Source organism: Canis lupus, chromosome 20 (assembly GCF_003254725.2).
Source record: "Canis lupus dingo isolate Sandy chromosome 20, ASM325472v2, whole genome shotgun sequence".
In the NCBI taxonomy this organism is placed as follows: domain Eukaryota; kingdom Metazoa; phylum Chordata; class Mammalia; order Carnivora; family Canidae; genus Canis; species Canis lupus.
In genome coordinates, this window is record NC_064262.1 from 56,697,422 (window position 1) to 56,718,148 (window position 20,727).

The 20,727-nt window shown below is 42.0% G+C and overlaps 1 protein-coding gene across 1 annotated transcript in view; it reads right to left on the reverse strand.

Moving 5' to 3' along the window:
* Positions 1–941: 941 nt before the first annotated feature.
* LOC112666244 (zinc finger protein 556-like) overlaps positions 942–20,727 on the reverse strand; it is a 41,802-nt gene continuing 22,016 nt past the window's right edge. Inside the window, 7 exon segments of the mRNA XM_049097451.1 lie at positions 942–2,915; positions 2,917–2,977; positions 2,980–3,251; positions 3,253–3,304; positions 3,307–4,004; positions 4,423–4,606; positions 5,042–5,168. Of these exon segments, the coding sequence (XP_048953408.1) occupies positions 2,798–2,915; positions 2,917–2,977; positions 2,980–3,251; positions 3,253–3,304; positions 3,307–4,004; positions 4,423–4,606; positions 5,042–5,168 (1,512 nt within the window). The 3' untranslated portion in view covers positions 942–2,797.

Consider the following 20,727-nt stretch of genomic DNA (forward strand, 5'->3'; position numbering starts at 1 on the left):
TGCAGGACCCTGCTTCCGTTCCAACTTCTGTCACTTGTACAATTGGAAGGATGTTGGGAGAAGTGATCAAATGAGGTAATAAGGATTATGAAATTACATTAATCTCTGCTGTGCTGTGAAAACAACAATTAACGTGAAAAAACAGATGAAGACTGGACTTTATCTCCCTTTTAATTAAACAAAATACTGTTACATTTTTCTTTCTTAATGTGTATTGGAAGTCTAAGCATGTGCAAAGAATACCTGTAACAAGCAAAATGGAGCCCCAAGATGATAATACCAAATATATGAGGCCATTTCAAATTATTTCATGAGGATGTTAAATATAATCACCCATACACTGTGCTTCAAATCCATATGAACTCTCTGATCCCAAATACCCATGTCCAGTCTCATAAACATACATGACATGCCTTAAAATTTTTAACCATTGCAAAAAAGTGGCTGAACTATATCTTCACTTTTATGGAAAATAATTACTGATAACTTAATGAGTGGAGAATTATTCCTGTATTACCACCCACTATTTACTAACACTTTTGAACACTTCCAGAAAGGATCTAAGGCATATTAGGTAGTGTAAGTATACATGAATCGATGATATCCTCATTCACTGAGACCTCTATCCTTTGTTCCTCACCCCTTTTAGCTCCCTTGTCATAGTTTATATTTTACTTCACTCTGCTTTTATATTTTCCAACAAAGTTTAAAATACTTTCTCATCAGAATATTTTATATCATTTGCTAGACTTATTTGCTACCTAATTAAATTGCTAAAACTATTATTTTTTACTATTATGAATAAGAAGTTATGCTGAAACAATTATAACACTATATACAAATAAAATACACTAGTATGAAAACTGCCTAAATTTCTACAAATCTTAAATTCACAGTTACAAGGTTGATTTGACAGCTCAGAGTTGCAATATTTTACTGTATTTTCAGTAAATTAAAGAGATTGACATTTATTAGTATACATTTGAAAACATAGTTAATAAGATTTCTCAGAAACATATAAAGTACATAACTCATATGAAAACAATTAATAGAATATTTTTCAGAAACACAGCATTTGTTCAACCAAAAAACACATTGTATCTAACCACACATGCTCAATCTTAATAATTGAACACACCCTGAGGGATTGTAGTCAGTGCGGAGTAACAGGAAACCCACACAGTCTGCCCAGTATGTCAGTAATGCTTATTTATTTCATAGAAATACTGGTTTGGGGTAGCTGCTCAATGATGCTGGAGGGAAACACAGTCCCATATGTTGTTATTGATGCAACACTGCATCTGTTCTAGTAGAATCAGAAACATAGAAGCATGAGAAATATTAAGAGGATGAGCTGTTCACCATACAAATCAGATGTGATATGAATATCTTACGATCCAGAGAAGAGAGGTCAGAACATATTAGATAAGAGCAACAGCCATGATGTCCTAATCAGTACAGTACAGGGCTTTCAGGAAAATGCAAGCTGTAGACATCTAACCATGGAGGTGCATCCATGATGGGAAAGCTGGTAGGGTGGATGTGAAAGCCTACCCCTCTGACAGAATGGGAGTCATGCAGTTGTTCATTTTAAGGACACTTTTGATCAGCAAGACTAGCAATCAGGAAAATAAGCTGGAGATGGTGCCCACAAAGCCCCTATGCATCTGTCTATCTCCTCATATGGTGGTGGCTCAATAAGCTGAAAATTGTTTCTTCCAAATCTCATGCAAGCTAGGCTCTTACAGAATTCTATCATGGGACCATATAGAGAAGGCATCCTGGGAAATGTAGTTCCTAGCCTTATCTGTGTTGATAGAACACTATCTAACAGAACCATCTCCCCTCTAGATTTCATTGTCTCTCTTCCTTAAAAAAAATTTATTTGAAAAAAAAATTTATTTGAGAGAGAGCACAAGCAAGGGGGAGGGGAAGAGGGAGAGGGAGAAGCTGGCTCCCCACTGAGTAGGGAGCCCCACGTGAGGTTTGGTCCCAGGACCCTGGGATAATGACCTGAGTCCAAGGCAGATGCTTAACTGACTGAGCCACCCAGGTGCCCCTCATTGTCTCCCTTCTTAATTCAAATGTGTTGTCCACTTCCTAACCAGAAGCCAGGACAATACAGCAGCAGATGTAAATAATAGTTTAAATGAAACTATACTCTTTCAAGACCATTGCATACCTATAAATTTTTACCAGCTTACATATTTACAAAATTGCAAGCCAGAAAAATGGAATAATGATCCTCTAGCCAAAAAAAAAAAAAAGGTGTTGAGAATACATACCTTGTGTAAGCAAAGAAGTGCCAACTTTAAAAGTTGTAGGTTCTTTCAGGAAGATAATAAGATGGAATAATATGTAATGGGAAGGTGAAACCCAGTTTGGAACACACTGGGCCCATAAGAAAATCCAAACAAATACCAATGTTACAGTAGCCTAAAGGCCCCATACTTACCAAATAATTTTAAAAACTATATAAAATTAAACCTAATGCATATTTAAAACACATCAAGTTACCCATGGCTGCATCACATTTCAAAATGGAAACAGAAATATCACCTGAATTCATGAATGAAAAAATCCATAATATATCAAAATTCATGTACTATATATAGATATACTTAGAATACTTGAGAATTCTCATCTTGATGTTTAGTTGAAGAGATACAGAAATTCACTTGCTAGCAGTCCACATTAAGGATGAGATACCATCTTTGTAACTTTTATAAGATTTCTCTTTTGGTGTGGATTTTCCATACAGTTTTACACAAATTAATTTGCATCAGGTTTTCTCACATTACTTATAAGTTTTCTTTGGACTATGAGTTCTCACATGACTATGAAAGGATTTGGGACAATTAAAAGTTTTCCCACATTTTTCACATTTATGAGATTTCTCTCTAGTCTGCATCCTTATGGTTTTGGAAGGATGAGGGCCATTTGAAGGCCTTCCTGCACTGCTTACAATTATAGGGTTCTCTCCACCGTGTTTCTTGACATGTTTATGTAAGGATGAGGACCAACCAAATGCTTTCCCACATTTTTCACATTTATAGGGCTTTTCTCTAATCTGCATCCTTACATTTTTGGAAGGATGAGGGCCACCTGAAAGTTTTCCCACATTGCTTACATTTACGGGTTTCTCTCCATTGTGCATTCTTTTATGCTTGTGTAAGGATGAAGACCAACCAAATGCTTTCCCACACATATCACACTTATAGGGTTTCTCTCCAGTCTGCATTCTTACATTTTTGGAAGGATGAGGACCATCCGAAGGCCTTTCCACATTGCTTGCATTTATAGGTTTTTCTCCAGCGTGCATTCTGACATGTTTGTGTAAGGATGAGGGCCAACCAAATGCTTTCCCACATTTTTCACATTTATAGGGTTTCTCTCCATTGTGAATTCTCACATGTCTCTGAAAGGATGTGAGCCAACAGTAGGCTTTCCCACACTGCTTACATTCATAGGGTTTCTCTCCAGTGTGCATGATCATATGTACTCGAAAAGACTTGGGACAGCTAAAGCCTTTTCCACACTGCTTACATTCATAGGGTTTCCCACCATTATGCATCATCACATGTACTCGAAAGGATTTAGGACAACTGAAGGCTTTCCCACATTGCATACATTCATAAGGTTTCTCTCCAGTGTGACTCCTTATATGTCCAGTGAGGGAATGGGAACGAATAAATGTTTTTCCACAAAGTTTACATGCATAGGGTTTCTCTCCACTGTGAGTTTTCACATGATTCCTTAGGTATGAAGAACAACTGAAGGCTTTCCCACATTCCTCACACTGATATAGCTTGTATCCAGCGTGACTCCTTTTGTGCCTCTTAAGAGATGAACGATGCCTGAAGACTTTTCCACACTGACTGCATTCATACAGTTTTACTCCACTAGGAGTTTTCTTGTACAGCTTAAGGTTTGGAATATGACTGATGGCTTCTCCACACATATTACCTTTGCTACTTTCACAGAGTCGCTCCACCATATGACTTCTGCTTTGAAAAAAGAAGGTGGGGAGAGCACATTATTAATAGTTTGTGTATTTATGATTTATTAATATTTGTTAATGATTGCTAGGATTACATTTATACCATTTTCTGTATTAATGTGGGGTTTTTTGTCCTGTCAGAATTATTTCAAAGTGGAACAAACTAGCTGCTTTTGGAATGGACTTAAGCACAGCCCATTATTACAACAGCATTTCTCATATAGGGTCCCCTGATAATTGCTTCCCACTGAATTATCTTTCAAATGCTCAATGTCTGAGTCACATGAAGGAAAAAAGGGAGGAATTTGTGAATGAACAAATCTGGAGCTAGGTTTATCAGTTTTTTTGTTTTTGTTTTTTAATTCCATGAAATAGTAAGATTCTCTACTGGGATATTGAATTTTCTCCTAAATGCAACTTACTTCAAGTGTCCCTCCTCATTGTTGTACTTATCTTCAATGCACTGGTCTTCCCAATTTTCTCCAAAAAGGGAGGTCCAGGAATCATTTTTTATGAACCTTGCTATTTTCTGATCATTGGATAATTTTTCTCCAAAACTATCCTGCTGAGAAATAGACCCATTGATTTTCAGTTGAGTCTCATCATCTAAAACAAAACAGTGAATAAATCTTATAAGAAAGGCACATATGAGCAAAGAAATACGTTTAGTTTAGCTGTTTCAAAATTTCATTATTTAGAGGCACAGAAGGTCAAAATGAAGGCAATTTAATATGCACAGAAAACAACAAGGTTTCAAACAACAAACTTCTCAATGCCCACAAAGTGACCCATGGATATATACCCAGACTAATGACACTGAAGGACCTTAAGTATTCTAAACAATAAAGTAAAAAACACAGTTTAGTATATAGATTTTTACTGTCACAGAGAAACGTAGACTCTAGATCCATGACAGCTGTGATTTCGCCTGTTTTATTTATGAATGTGTTTTCCTTCTATATTCCAAATCTTGAAATAGGCTTAATGAATAATAAATACTTATTCTCTATATAACTAAATGAAGGATTGATGCCTCCTTACCTATTGAGACAAGGTTCCTGAAGGTTTCCAGCATCACATCTTTGTAGAGCTTTCTCTGAGCAGGTTTCAGCAGAGTCCACTCCTCTCGTGTGAAGTCCACAATCACATCTTCAAAGACCACTGAGTCCTAAAACAAATGACATAATTGTAGGAGAATGAATGACACTGACAACACAGGGAAAGTGGACTCAAGTTCACAGGAAGTTCAAACAAGATTCTTTAGCCTCCCCACATCTACTCTATGTCCACACTCATTCTCTGTATCATAGTCTTAACATATCATTAACACATTGAACTTATTTCTCTCTCCATTTTTACTGTGGCCCTTCCTGTGTGATCCATGGCTTTGAAAAGTCTAGAATAGTCCAAAACACATTGGAGAAATTAGAGAAGTGCTATACAAATGAAACAAATATTACTATTTTGTGATGATCAATTCTTTGACAAAAATGATTTTACCTCTTTTCTTATTGCCCACCACATCTCTTAGCACTGCATAAGCCACAAGCTTAAGTATTGATGAGATTCTGATAAATAAAAACACACTGAAGGAGTTTTTCCTTCATTTCTCCTCACCAACAGTGAGAGGCCCAAGGGGGAAACTCAACCAGCAATGTGGGCTAGCTGACCCTGTCTTGATGTACTCCATTCAAAATACACGAGTCCAACCGGGCGCATAAAGACATTTTTCTGGAGGCATGCTAATTTTAACTTATATGTGTATTATTATTTTTTAAGATTTTATTTATTCATTCATGAGACAGAGAAAGAGAGAGAGGCAGAGACACAGGCAGAGGGAGAAGCAGGCTCCATGCAGGGAGCCTGACACGGGACTCGATCCTGGGACTCCAGGACCACACCCTGGGCCAAAGGTAGTGCTAAACCACTTAACCAGGCTGCCCAGAGTATCTTTATTTAATGATGGATACACAGGCAATAAAAGCATGGATATTACTATTACATGATTCAAGATATTGATTACATCTGGAGAGGAGGGAATCACTCTCAGTGAAGTGTCTGATGTTAAGAACTGTTCTAGGTCTAGGGTTGGATTTTATTTCACAGGTGTTTATTTTTTATTATTTCCATAGACCGTCTAATGTGTCTTATGTACTTTTAGGCATATGTTATACTTTACGATGAAACTCTATAATCAATTAATACAATTTACCTGAAATAATCTTAAGATGAAAGCAATTTTATAATACTCAACAGAAACATAAAGAATCTCATGGGATCCCTGGGTGGCGCAGCGGTTTAGCGCCTGCCTTTGGCCCGGGGCGTGATCCTGGAGACCCGGGATCGAATCCCACGTCGGGCTCCCGGTGCATGGAGCCTGCTTCTCCCTCTGCCTGTGTCTCTGCCTCTCTCTCTCTCTCACTGTGTGCCTATCATAAAAAAAAAATTAAAAAAAATAAAAAATAAAAAAAGAATCTCATACCATGGGGGAACTGATGGTAAGATGCATAGCCCAATAAAGGGCATCATTTTAAAAATATTATTCAAAAGAGAACGTACAAATGGAGTGAAGTTGTTTTCTTTTTAAAAAGATTTTATTTTTTTATTCATGACAGACACACAGAGAGAGAGGCAGAGACACAGGCAGAGGGAGAAGCAGGTTCCCTGCAGGGAGCCCGATGTGGGACTTGATCCCGGGATCCTGGGATCACGCCCTGAGCCAAAGGCAGACGTTCAACTGCTGAGCCACCCTGGTGTCCCAAGTTCATTGTTTTCTACCAAAAAAAGTACAAAACTACGTTCCCATTACCTGACTCCTAGTCAAGATTATACTAGAGATCCAATCTAGTGCCACCTGAAAATAAACAAACATGCAGAATTACAAAAGAATAGGAAGATCATTCTTACCCTTAGCACTAACAAGTATATGCATTGTTAGTTCTTTTGGGCCCCAAAAGAACACAAAGAACCAAAGAGTAAGGTTTTTAGCAAGATTCTAGAATAAAACACGAGATGAAAATAAAACCCATTACCTTTCCATTTAATAACAACACTAGTTGGAAAAATTTTTTAAAGTGAACACACATACAAGAAAGAAAAAGAAAGAAGAAAGAAAGAAAGGAAGAAAGAAAGAAAGAAAGAAAGAGAAAGAAAGAAAGAAGAAAGAAAGAAAGAAAGAAAGAAAGAAAGAAAGAAAGAAAGAAAGAAAAAGAAAGAACACGACTGTATGACAATATGGGGTACACTGTGGACCTTTAAAGGAAATTACTTCTAAAACCATCATTTCAAGCCTCTAGAAATAGTCCCCAGGGCATACAGCTGAAGAAACAGGTATTCAAGAAGTTCTATGAGAATTCAGTAAGAAGAGTTAACAGTCTGGTATGTGAACCAAGACCACTCTCTTTCCCTAGACTCCTTTTTTAGACTGCGGCCAAAACCACAGGCTCCTGTCCCTAGTCAGGGAAGGAGGATGTCAGCATTTCTCACCCTGCCCCCGTTAGCTGTTACTGAGTTTAAGCTTCAAGCAAGTGCAGTTGACAGGTGCAGGCTTTCTGCTCCACTAGCTCCTACTTGTGGAATGTGGACTCTACAGTGGGTACAGGGTTGATGAGAATACTGGGGACCTGATTGCTCTTGTTCTGCCTCATTGGGCAGAGGTTCCACACCCAAGAGAGGCAAGCTGAGAAGACATCAGTCAACTGCCCTTCCTCCACTTACTGCTCAGCTCTTAAAGTGAAGTGTCACTCAGAAATAAGTGTGTCATTGTCCCCATCTCACTGCAGTTCCCTGGCCCAGAGATTTTGACGAGGAAGAAAAGCAGGCTGTAAAACAGGCAGCTCCTAGTCTCTTCTCAAAGAACCCACTTCATTTACAGGAGAAGATGGAGAATCCCAAGCCTAAGGGTGCTCTCCAAAACAGTGCAAGTTGTAGTGAAAAGTCAACAGGGAAGAGATTCAAGATTCAGGTAAAATTGTAGTCCACCACATGGGATCCCTGGGTGGCGCAGCGGTTTGGCGCCTGCCTTTGGCCCAGGGCGCGATCCTGGAGACCCGGGATCGAGTCCCACGTCGGGCTCCCGGTGCATGGAGCCTGCTTCTCCCTCTGCCTACATCTCTGCCTTCTCTCTCTCTCTCTGTGACTATCATAAATAAATAAAAAAAATTAAAAAAAAATTGTAGTCCACCTTGTTTGCAGGGAGAAACAGGGGAAGAGGAAGCTGGGAGGAGCCTTTCAAGGGTCTGAATAATTAACAAACAGTGATCTGTTAAGCTATTCCTTCAAAGGAGTCCAAATTTGACTGGGTTAGTCCATAGGGCAACGTGTGCCCCATGGCATGTTCAAAACAATAAAGCAGTCAGCCTACAATTTAATGGAGCTTAACAGCTTAACAGTGGGAAGAAAAGAAAAATCCTGCCAACACTACTGCCATCCCCAGGTGACTGAGGAGGAACATCAGAGGCTTAATTAACACTGAAGGGGCTGGGAGGGGAGTGAAATAGACTTGATTAAAATAATCTAGCCAGTCACCCAGCAAACACAGTCACAGGCCCCAGAGGATAGGGGCTAGTACCCAAAGACACTACAATACATTATCTATAGTGTCCAGTTTCCAACAAGAAATTACAAGGTGTGCCCAAAAAAAAACCTTGTGATCTTTATAGCAAAAAATACGCAGGCAACAGAAACTGAGAGCAAACAGATACTGGATTTAACAGAAGAAGGCTTCAAAGTAACTATTATAAATATGTTCAAAGAACTAAAGGCAATCATGATTAAAGATGCAGAGGAATATATGATGACAATGATGCACCAAATAATGTCAATAAAGAGACAGAGATTATTCTAAATGAACCAAATGAAAATCCTGGAGTTGAAAAGCACAATAACTGAAAAAAGTCACTAGAGGGACTTAGCCATAGATTTGAACTTGTAGGAGAAAGAACCACAAAGTATGTTACTCTAGTCACATGAAATGTCCAGAATAAGAAATTCTCAAGAGGCAAAAAGTACACCAATAGTTATTTATGGCCAGGAGCAGGATGGAGGGTGATAGACAAAGGGTATGAGGTTTCCTTGGAGGTGATGAAAATGAACTAAAACCATAAACCTCTGGTGATGGCTACATATATCTGTGAATATGGGGATCCCTGGGTGGCCCAGCGGTTTAGCACATGCCTTTGGCCCAGGGCGTGATCCTGGAGTCCTGGGATCGAGTCCCACGTCAGGCTCCCGGCATGGAGCCTGCTTCTCCCTCTGCCTGTGTGTGTGTGTGTGTCTCATGAATAAATAAAATCTTTTTTAAAGGAAGGAAGGAAGGAAGGAAGGAAGGAAGGAAGGAAGGAAGGAAGGAAGGAAGGAAGGAAGGACTCAATGTCACCAAGATGTCAGCTCCCAAAAAAGAAACTTGTAGCATTAATAAAATTCTAGTAAATTCTCAGATCTTTCTGGGACTTCACAAAAACTTCTCCAAACCCAATAGAAAGACAAATGTAAAAAAAAAAAAAAGACAAAATGTTCTTAATAACAGAGTAGGGGCTCTCCAAATACATCAAGGAATTTGAAAACACAGTAATCTGGGCAATGTTATTAATATAGGGATAAAAATATAGATTCATGGAAAGGAAAATAATCCTGAAGAGACCTCTATGTATATGGAAATTTGATAAATGACAGAACAAACATTGCAGAGCAAGAGCAGAAATGATGCACGCTTTAATATATGGGGCAGGGAGAAATTGGTATCCAACTGGGAAAAATGTACTGTATACCCAACTAGTCCATGAACAATAACCACTTTATTCTAGATTTAAATGTGAAAGACAGGGGTGCCTGGGTGATGCAGTTGGTTAAGTGCCCAACTCTTGATTTCAGTACAGGTCATGATCTCAGGGTTGTGAGATCCAGCCAGTGTCAGACTCTGTGGTCAGCAGGGGAGTCTGCTTTAGATTTTCAATATTCCTCTCCCTGTGCCCCTACTTCCTCTCTCTCTCTCTCTCTCTCTCTTTCTCTTTCTCTCTCTCAAATAAATAGACAAGACTTTTTAAAAAGAGTTAACTTGGGACACGTGGCTGGCTCAGTGGTTGAGTGTCTGCCCTTGGCTCAGGTTGTGATCGCGAAGTCCTGAGATCGAGTCCTGCATCAAGCTTCCTGCATGGAGCCTGCTTTTCCCTCTGCCTGTGTCTCTGCCTCTTCTCTCTCTGTGTCTCTCATGAATAAATAAATAAAATCTTTTCAAAAAATAAATAAGAAATAAAAAAGATTTCATTCATTTATTTATGAAGATTAAGCAAAGAAGCCAACAGTGGTCATCGATGGACAAGACAGTGGTAAGTTCAGGGAGGGTCATGTCAGGAGACTCTTACAGCTACCTTAGGCCCATTTATGAATCTAGGTGGTGAATCCATGGATGTTTACACTGTGATTAGTTTTTTTATTTTTTTTTAATTTATGATAGTCACACACAGAGAGAGAGAGAGAAAGAGAGAGAGGCAGAGACATAGGCAGAGGGAGAAGCAGGCTCCATGCACCGGGAGCCCGACGTGGGATTCGATCCCGGGTCTCCAGGATCGCGCCCTGGGCCAAAGGCAGGCGCCAAACCGCTGTGCCACCCAGGGATCCCACACTGTGATTAGTTTTAAATGTCCAATAAAACTTTATGCACATTCTAAACATGATAGATTTCACCATAAAAGTTAAAGCATTAATCAAGATTGGAAAATAACACTTTACGAATGTTTGCTTACTGTGTAATATGAAAAAGTCAGTTTTGATGAACAAACCTTGGTAGAAAAAATATTAGATGTAGATTAAGTGCCTAATTAGAGAGATCTGGTTGCATAAACTTGAAAATCAAAGCCCTCTGACATATGAAAAGGTCTGCAGGACTATCAAGAGAACAAATAAGAAAATCATGTTGCCTTGTGTACATCACGTTACCTTTTCCACAACAAAAGAAAAGCTTTTGCACTTTTGTTTCTTTTTATAGAAAGAAACACTGATAAAAACGAACAAGAAAATATTAAAACTGGTTGTCTGAGGGTGGCTGGGGTAGGACTGGCATGGACCAGGATATGCTGGCAGGGAGATATCTTATGTTAGATTTTCAATGTTTCACAGAGTTTTTAAAACTTTGCACACATTATTTACTTTACCTAAAGAGAAATCTATATACTTTGCTTTAAAAAAAAAAGATGGGGATCCCTGGGGGGCGCAGCGGTTTAGCGCCTGCCTTTGGCCCAGGGCGCAATCCTGGAGACCTGGGATCGAATCCCACGTCGGGCTCCCAGTGCATGGAGCCTGCTTCTCCCTCTGCCTGTGTCTCTGCCTCTCTCTCTCTGTGACTATCATAAATAAAAAAAAAAGATGTATATATATTTTTAGAGAGAGACATGTGAGGAGGGGCCGAGGGAGAGAGAGAATCTCAAGTAGACTCCACACTGAGTACAGAGCCCAACACGGGGCTGGATCCTACAACCCGGAGATCATGCCCTGAGCTGCAATGAAGAGTCGGACACTTAACCAACTGCACCACCCAGGTGCCCCTCAAGCTGGGGAGTATTTTCAAAAATGAGTAGGATACTTCACATGTTAGGGGTGTACCTAACCCATTCAAAGAAGTATGATTTTCAAAGATTTGCATTATCCAAAGGTAATTTTCCTCATATTGGTTAAAATAAGAATTATCTTATAGGAATAATACATTTTAAGTTTCATAACTCCATAGAGACAAGCATTGATATTAAAAAAAATTATGGGAAAAGTGAAAAATTAACCTGAAAGCTTAAATACACCCATCTCCTGTCTGGAAGTTCTCTTGTCAAAGAAAGGAAGAAAACTGTTTTATGCTTCCAGAATTCTCTTCTCTGATATTTTATCTCTCAATCCATTTCTACTCACCCAAGAAAATAAAAATCCTACACACTCAAACAGGGAACTGAAAAGGCCAAATGTGTAGGGAGACAAGTTATGCAGCAGCAGCATTTGATATAGAAATCAGAAGGGAAGAAAATCATTTGATGCCATCAGCTCACATAAAGCCACTCACTTGTCCACTGTTTTCTTTTTTTTAAGATTTTATTTATTTATTCATAGAGATGCAGAGAGAGAGAGAGGCAGAGACACAGGCAGAGGGAGAAGCAGGCTCCATGCAGAGAGCCTGACGTGGGACTTGATCCAGGGTCTCCAGATCACACCCCGGGCTGCAGGTGGCGCTAAACCGCTGCGTCACCGGGGCTGCTCTTGTCCACTGTTTTCAAAGAAAACCCACTACGTTCAGAAGGTGACCCACATTCACAGGCGTGGGTTCCAGAGCCTCACTGCAGAAATGCCAGCCTTCTGCTGGTCAGGCCCCAGTGAGGCAGACACAGGGATGAATCCTGGAGCAACACACGCCCTCCCCTCCCTGACTTGCGGTGGGAAACTCTCCCTCCTCAGGCTTCAGTTCTCACCAGCCAGGCAGCTCTTGGCTGGAGTCAGTTAAGGTTCAACCCAAATGAATCCCCATGTTCATTAAGTCTTTCTCGAGGAGACAGACCCCAAAAGAGTCCTCCTCTAAGTCTGACCTTGACAGACTTTCTCAGTTTGCACAAACTACGCCCTGAGTGCACCACCTCTGTGCGTGCCCAACCCAAACCTATTATTTGGAAACAGCCTCAAGGCAGTGGCCAGCATAACCTGAGAAAGGGCATCACCACCCACCTCACACACATTGTAGTGACCTGTAGCTTTTCTAGGCACACGCGCTCCTCCTCCAGATGGTGTGGACCGGCAAGGACACGGGCACAGGATAGAATCTCCAGAAAGAAACCACTTCATGTCCTCCCTGTGCTGTCTCATGGCTGGTCTTACTAAGCTTGGGGTCACTGGGCCCGACCCCTACCCCCACTCCAGGTAGTCAGGACTTAGCATGAATCTCCAAAGTCCAATAATACCGAACAGAATAGAATTATCCACAGTCATAAATTCCCCGTAGCTGACATTCTGGGTGAGTCCTTGTCATCCACCAGTTAATAGGCCAAAGGTTTTGTGTGTGGAAATGCTTCTGCATTTCACAGTCGGAGGGAGGCTTTCTCTATTTCTCTTAGATTCTTTTCCCCAGTAGGCATCCTCTAGGCTAAGCCCTGGGATTCCAGTTGTCATCACCAAAAAGAAAACAACAGATGTGACACACTTAGCCACACATGCTCCAGGAGAGAAAAAAGACACAAAAGAATTTTCAGCAAATGCAATGTAAGACTAGGTCTTTTTATCTCCCTGAAGGTGGCTGCTCCCCGGTTTCTTTGCAAAGATATTATCTAGTCTTTCAAAGTCTACTAATTAAACGTATTTTGCATTTACTGAAAAATCCGAGACTCGAATAACCAAATAAATCTTGCTAAGGTGACAAAGCCGGGGAGGGGCAGGGCGAGCGGGAGCACAGGCGCAGATGAGTCAAGGGTCAAGCGCGGCCACCCGCCCACGTGGCACATCCACCCCCCAGCACCTGTTCTCCGAACCGCTCCCGGAACAGCCTCCCGAGGGCGAAGGGCGCTGGCCCCCGGCCCGCTGTGGGTCTCCAGTGCGGTTTGCTTTGCAGGTCGCTGCACAAGCTCACGAGGGGTGGGGAGGAGGGGGCGGGGGGTGTCTGTCCTTCGGGCTTTGCTTCCTTCAGGGAGAACCCAGAGGGCAGGAACAGGCTCCCCCCCCCCCCATAGCAGCATCTGCTCGGCTGACAACTAAAGTCCCTCCAGGAAACGAGAGCTGGGGTCGGGTCACTTAGAGATCGAGGACCGGCCAGGGGATCTCTCCGAGCCCAGGGCCCTAAGCAGGTCTCCCCAGGATGCTCCCCACCCCCCGCAAGACTGTCCCCCGGGAGGAGCTGCCCCGGGCCTGACATTCCCCGACCCCCCGGTGGATAGCAGCTGTGCCCATCTGGTCACCCCCGAGAACCCAGACCCACGCGGGGATGGGACAGGACGCGGGGACCCCAGCCACCGCCCCCTCCACCCCGGGGCCAAAGGCGGTAACTTGGGCGGCACTTGGATGGTGAGGGGACCGCGCGGGGGAACCCGGGCCGCGGCCACCACCAGCCGGTACCGGCTTGTTCGAGCCCAGCCCTGACCGCGCGCACTCACCATGGCTCAGGCCCACTCCCGGCTCTCCGGAGTCCTCGCCGCGACTCCGCGGCCCAGCCAGGGGAGGGCGACACGGGCTCCAGCCACCTGGGGCCGCTACCGCAGGTGCACGCTAGGGCTCCGGCCGGCTGGGAGCCGCGGCCCGGGACTGGGAGCGCCCCGCCCCCGGCCTCTGATTGGACAGGCGCTCCGAGCCCCCGGGCCCTGATTGGCTAGCGCCGCAAACCCCGCCCAGCCCCGCTGCCTGGGTGGGCGGCCGCCCCGCCCCCTCGGCGCAGCTGGGGCGCACGTGGCTGCCTCCTCCCCGCGGGTCACACCCGGGACGCTGTGTCCAAGCGGGACTCGCCCTCGTTCCCCGGGAGGACCTCGGCGTCTGCCCGCAGCTCCGCGGCTCGCTCCGTCTCCAGACTGTCTCCCCACGGAGCAACGCGTCTTGGTCGGGAGGAGGGGGCTGCCCGGGATGGCTGCGCCTGGACGAGCCGGGACGGGACGGGAGGGCCCGGTGGGGGGACGGCAGGCTCACCCCGGCTCCGTGCTCTTGTGGAACACAGACTTTCACCGTGACTTCACCACGCGCCGTGCAGGGGCTGGATACGGTTTGCTGTTTGGCCGTTTACACGGTTGAGTCCTCGTCTATGCTTCCCCACCCGACTCATCCGCGGCTCTGGATCAGGAAAGGCCAACGCGCGCCGGATGCTCCGGGATGCTTGAACCCCGCAGCTTGAACCTGGCCACGGGGCTCTCTCAGAACCACCACAAGTTACCAGATGTGTTTATTCAAATTCTCAGATTCACATTTTACACTAAAAGGAAATTAATTGCAGATCCATTTTTTTTTTAGTATATCCCTAGAGACTTTGAAATGTGAACAGCCGTGATGATGTCCCTCAGGCCACTTAGTCGATGGAAAACACCAAAAGCTTATCTAAATTTGGAATGGACCCAGAAATTTAATATGCTTAACAGATTGACTCAAAATGCCTAGTTCCTTTAATATGCTTCTGTTTGCAGAAAATACTTCCCAGTTGAAGAGCCAGTGGAAGGAAACTATCGCTTATTTTATTTACAAACTAGAAGAAATTAATGTTTTATGGTTTTTAAGAAGTATTGTCCACTTTCATAAAAATCAGTGCTGGGGATCCCTGGGTGGCTCAGCTGTTTAGCATCTGCCTTTGGCCCAGGGCGCATCCTGGAGTCCCGGGATCGAGTCCCACGTCAGGCTCCCGGCATGGGCCTGCTTCTCCGTTCTCCTGTGTCTCTGCCTCTCTTTCTCTATGTCTATCATAAATAAATAAATCTTTTAAAAAATGACTTAAAAAATAAAAAAATAAAAATCAGTGCTCAGAGACTTAGCATGAAGAGGTTTCTCATTAAAAATAGATTGCTCATTTGATTTGTAAAGTATTAAAAATAAAATATGGTTAATATACTTTTGTTTATTGTTTATAAATGAACACCAGGGTTTTTTTTAAGATTTACTTATTTGAGAGAGCTAGTGCAGTGGGGAGGGGCAGAGGGAGAGAACCTCAAGTAGACTCCACAAGGAGTCTGGGGAGGGGCTCAATCTCAAGACCTTGAGATCTTGACCTGAGCCCAAACTGAGAGTCCCACCCTTAACTGACTGAGCCACCAAGGTACCCCTAAATGAATACCAATTTATAAAGAGATTTAGAAACCTGCCTTAAAACTCTCTCTCCTAGCACACCCTCTAGCATTCATGTTCATTTATTCCTTCCAAATTCCAATTTTATTAGTTTTTATACATATATTCAGTGTTTATGTAAAGAGAAACCATTTCAACTACATTTTTTTCTTCCCTTAGACATACAAAGGTAACATGGTTTACATACAGATATATGCTTCGATTCTGTGCAATTGAAAATAAATTCCTGCAGCTCTTTTTTTTTAAAGATTTTATTTATTTATCCATGACACACACACACACACACACACACACACACACACACACAGAGGCAGAGACACAGGCAGAGGGGGAAGCAGGCTCCATGCAGGGAGCCCGATGCCAGACTCGATCCCAGGTCCCCAGGATCACGCCCTGGGCTGCAGGTGGCGTTAAACTGCTGAGCCACCTGGGCTGCCCACCTGCAGCTCTTTTTAAAAAGGATTTTATTTATTTATTCCTGAGAGACACACAGAGAGCCAGAGACTCAGGCAGAGGGAGAGGCAGGCTCCCTGTGGGGACCCTGATGTGGAACTTGATCCCAGGACACTGGAGTCTTGACCTGAGCCAAAGACAGATGCTGAGCCATCCAGGTGCCCTCTGCAGCTCTTTTCATAGCAGGATGCATATGAGGTACAAGTTTGTGTCACTAGTTCTTTCTAGAGACAAGGCCCATACCCAATCTTTTGCTACTCAAATTAATTTAAAGGTGAGTTAAATGGACCCAAGTTAAAAGACTTGTGAATATCTTCTAAACCAACTGAAACCAAAACTAGATGGGTGGTCAGATAAGACAGTAAAACAAATATTTTTAAATTGTACTTTTTTTCACATATAAATAAGTCTTTAAATTTGTATACTGTGGCATCTCATACTTTGGAGACATTGCATAAATGACAAGTTTAAATATTAATATTGTATAAACTCTGTAGATTGGACATAATCATCAATAGACTTTGGGCAGATATTAGACTCCCAGTGCGTCCACCCTGTTCTTCATTTCCCTTCTTCTCCCAGATGTGACCACTATTGGGAATTTTATAGTCATTCTTCATAGCTTTACCATCTATTATTCATCATTAAGTAGTATTTTGTTTAGCTCTGCCTTTGTTTTTTAATTTTTCATGAAAGGGTATTAATAGAATTACCCAGAACATGGTCATCACTGGTTTCTTTGCCTTGGTCTGTTTTCATGCATGCAGACATCTGAGGCTGGGGGTCACATGATTTACTTATCCATTCCAGTGTTTATAGTTTGGGACCTGTTTCAAGTTTATGTTTTCCTCTTGTTTTTTCACATGTTCTTCCTCATTCCTGTTTCAATTTCCAAGTGACCATGTATAACAAATTCTCTATACATTGGGAAAAATTGCTGAGTTGGAGACTACGGATAATTTCAAATTTATAGGAAATGTCAATGAAATGTGTGAATTGACACTCCCACTATCCTTGCGTACATTTATTTATTCCACATGATTGACAACACTGCAATTGCTGAATATTTGCCTGCATAGCATGTGTGAAACAGGACTGCCTTGTGATTACATCTTGCTTTTAATTAACGATGATTTTGAGCATTTTTGTCTTTCATCTATGAGATATTTATCAGTGATTTTCTTACTTTTAATTCATTTGTATGTTTATGGGTTTCTTCTGATTTCTTTACAAAACTCTGGACATGAATCTTTTTCATTTGTATGTATCGCAAATATTCTCTCCCAAATTTGTTTCTTTGTACGCCTTTTATCCTACATCTCAGCGATCTGTAGGTTTGATAGTTTCTCATTCTCTTCCTTTGTACCTTACTCCTTTTCTCTTCTATAAGAAAACTCTCCATATTCTGAAATCATAAGAACTTGCTGTAACTTCTAAGAATGTTCTAGCTTCCTCCTTCAATCTTCAATAAGTTGATTATCATACATGGAGTTGAAAGAAGATTCATTATTCCCTTGTAGATAACCACTTGTTACTGCCCATGTGTTAATGTACCCATAATTTCTGCCACTGTGCAGCATTGCCGTGGCTGGGAGCGCCCCGCTCTTGGTAGAATATGATGATATTTGTATTTTATAACATGGAAACATTTTTATCCCTGAAATGGTCTCCAATCTTTGACAGGTATCTAATCAATCGGGAAGTATACTGTCCCAATTTCCATTTATGAGTTATTCCTCAATCAAAACTGAATTTTCTAGTTCATTATTATGATCACAGTCATGTTTTCATGGACACATATAGGTATCAAAACTTAGTTATATCTAAATTTTAGTGTGTTTCAGCTATTACTCAATAAACCTAAAAAGATAGCTTGATCCCAACGTATTTCATATAGTATCAAACTCACACAAACTTTAAAGAGTTGTGAAGTTTTCTAGTTTTTCCACTTATCAGCATTTCATAATATAATACTTATGTGCCTCTTAGAAGTTAAGTAGAACCCACTTGTAAACCTGAAACTGGCAGGCCATTATATTTCATTACACACAGACTGGGAAGCACATACAGAGACACAAAGACAGTACAGCCATGCAGTGTGACACAGACACGTTGACACTCTTGCCTGGTCACAGGAACCATCATCATTAGGACACATGGAACCTCTCAGACACACAAATGTGGCTCTGCAGACACATACAGAATCGTGCAGACTTCATCAGTGTGAAATACGGATGGACACACCCAAGCGTGCACCACAGGAACATCCTCAGAGATAATGGTCCCAGGGGAAGTAACAGACTCTCCCAGAGACACACATAGCTCAGGTCCTCAGCACACTCCTAACCCCAGCTGTGTTTTCTTCTTAGGAATCACCACCATCCACACAATGCATATTTTACTTACATCCTTTCTATTTTGTGTGTCCTAGAATGTTGGCTTCAAACGAATTGTGATATTACACACACAGAAGAAAAATCAAGAAATACTCATTGAATGTCCATGCTCAACAGATACACAAATACAGGGGTTTGGGCACAACCATCATCATAGAGCTACATCCACTGGAACTTTGGTAAATAAACTGTTTTCATGCCCAACCCACACAGCAGAAGCCCCCAAATCCAAATGCAGTTCCTTCAGCCATCCTGGTGCAGAGGAGTGTTCCTGAGCCATCAGTGGCCACCTAAGAGCTAAAGAATGGGGATTCTGAGCCCCTGAGTGTCAGTGGTCAGATCCGCCTACAGTGATGATGATAATGCTCAGGCTCCTCACAGATGCTGCAAGTCTTCCAGAAACAGGTCCTTGGCTTCCAGACACAGACAGCTCAATCAGGTCATCAGTGGTGCCTGTCCCCTCCGTCAGCCACCATGTCCTCCACTGTAGTCACCTCTGCTGCCATATCCTCATCCCTCTCGTCATGGAGGCTCCATGGGACCATCAGGGGCTTTCCCTATCAGTCAATGGTGCCCGAGCACAGGATATATAAGAGCATGGAGACCCCAGGAGCTGGGGCCACCTAGAGAACCACCACCAAATCACAACATCCCAGCACTCAGTGTACCAAAAGTCAGAGTTGGGGAAGAAGGGGCGAGACCACCACCACAGCCATCACAGCTCCTGCCTCAATCCTTTTGGCGGTCTCCACCTCAAATGGGTGATGGGTCAAATGAGATACTAATGATTATCACATCACATTAATTTCTGCAGCAATATGAAGACATAACTTCACACTGAGAAATGGACAGATTAGGTTTTATTTGTTAAGCAAAATGCTGTTACGTTTTTTTCCTATTCCCTAACATGCAAAAAATCTATCCATATGGAAGTTACACCTGTGAAAAGCAGAATAGGGCACATCTCCAAAGGCAAGAAAAACAAAAGCAAAAATGAAATATCGGGACTTCATAAAGATAAAAAGCTTTTGCACAGCAAAGGAAATGTTAACAAAACTAAAACGCAACCTACAGAATGGGAGAAGATATTTGCAAATGTCTTATCAGATAAGGGGCTAGTATCCAAAATCCATACAGAATTTATTAAACTCAACACTCAAAAAAAAAAAAATAATCCAGTCAGGAAATGGGCAGAAGACATGAATAGATATTTCTTTGAAGAAGACATATAAATGGCCAACAGACACATGAAAAAAATGCTCCACATCACTGGGCATCAGGGAAATAGGCTATAATCAATAGCTGTAGAAATAATAGATGTTGGCGAGGATGTGGAAAAAGGGGAAGCCTCTTACACACTGGGTATTATGTAAGACTAAGGAATCACTGGGATGCCTGGGTGGCTCAGTGGTTGAGCATCTGCCTTTGGCTCAGGTTGTGACCCCAGGGTCCTGGGATTGAGTCCCCGCAGGGAGCCTGCTTCTCCCTCTGCCTGTGTCTCTGCCTCTCTCTGTGTCTCTTGTAAATAAATAAAATCTTTAAAAAAAGACTAATGAACTAGGGGTGGTGGAAGGGGAGGAGGGCGGGGGGTGGGGGTGGATGGGTGACGGGCACTGAGGGGGACACTTGACGGGATGAGCACTGGGTGTTATTCTGTATGTTGGTAAATTGAACACCAATAAAAATTATTTTATTAAAAAATAAAAAAATAAAATAAAAAAAGACTAATGAATCACTGACCTCTACCTCTGAGACTAATGATACATGTTAATTAATTGAATTTAAGTAAAAATTAATTAATTAGTTTGAATAAATAATGACCAAAAAATTAATTAATTAACTAATTAATTAATTAAAAAAGGAAGTTTTGGTATAGTCTCTATAATTATGCTGTCTAATGCAATCTCTTTCCTAAAAGGATATTCAGATGGTGTGGTAGATTTTTCAATCCCCTGTAAAACCCTAAGGAGGGCACTTGATAGGATGAGTACTGGGTGTTAGATGTTGGCAAATTGAATTTAAATTTTAAAAATAATAAATCAAAAAAATAAAAAATAATACAATCTAGCAATGTCCTCATGGTAGCAAGATTGTAAGTTTTCC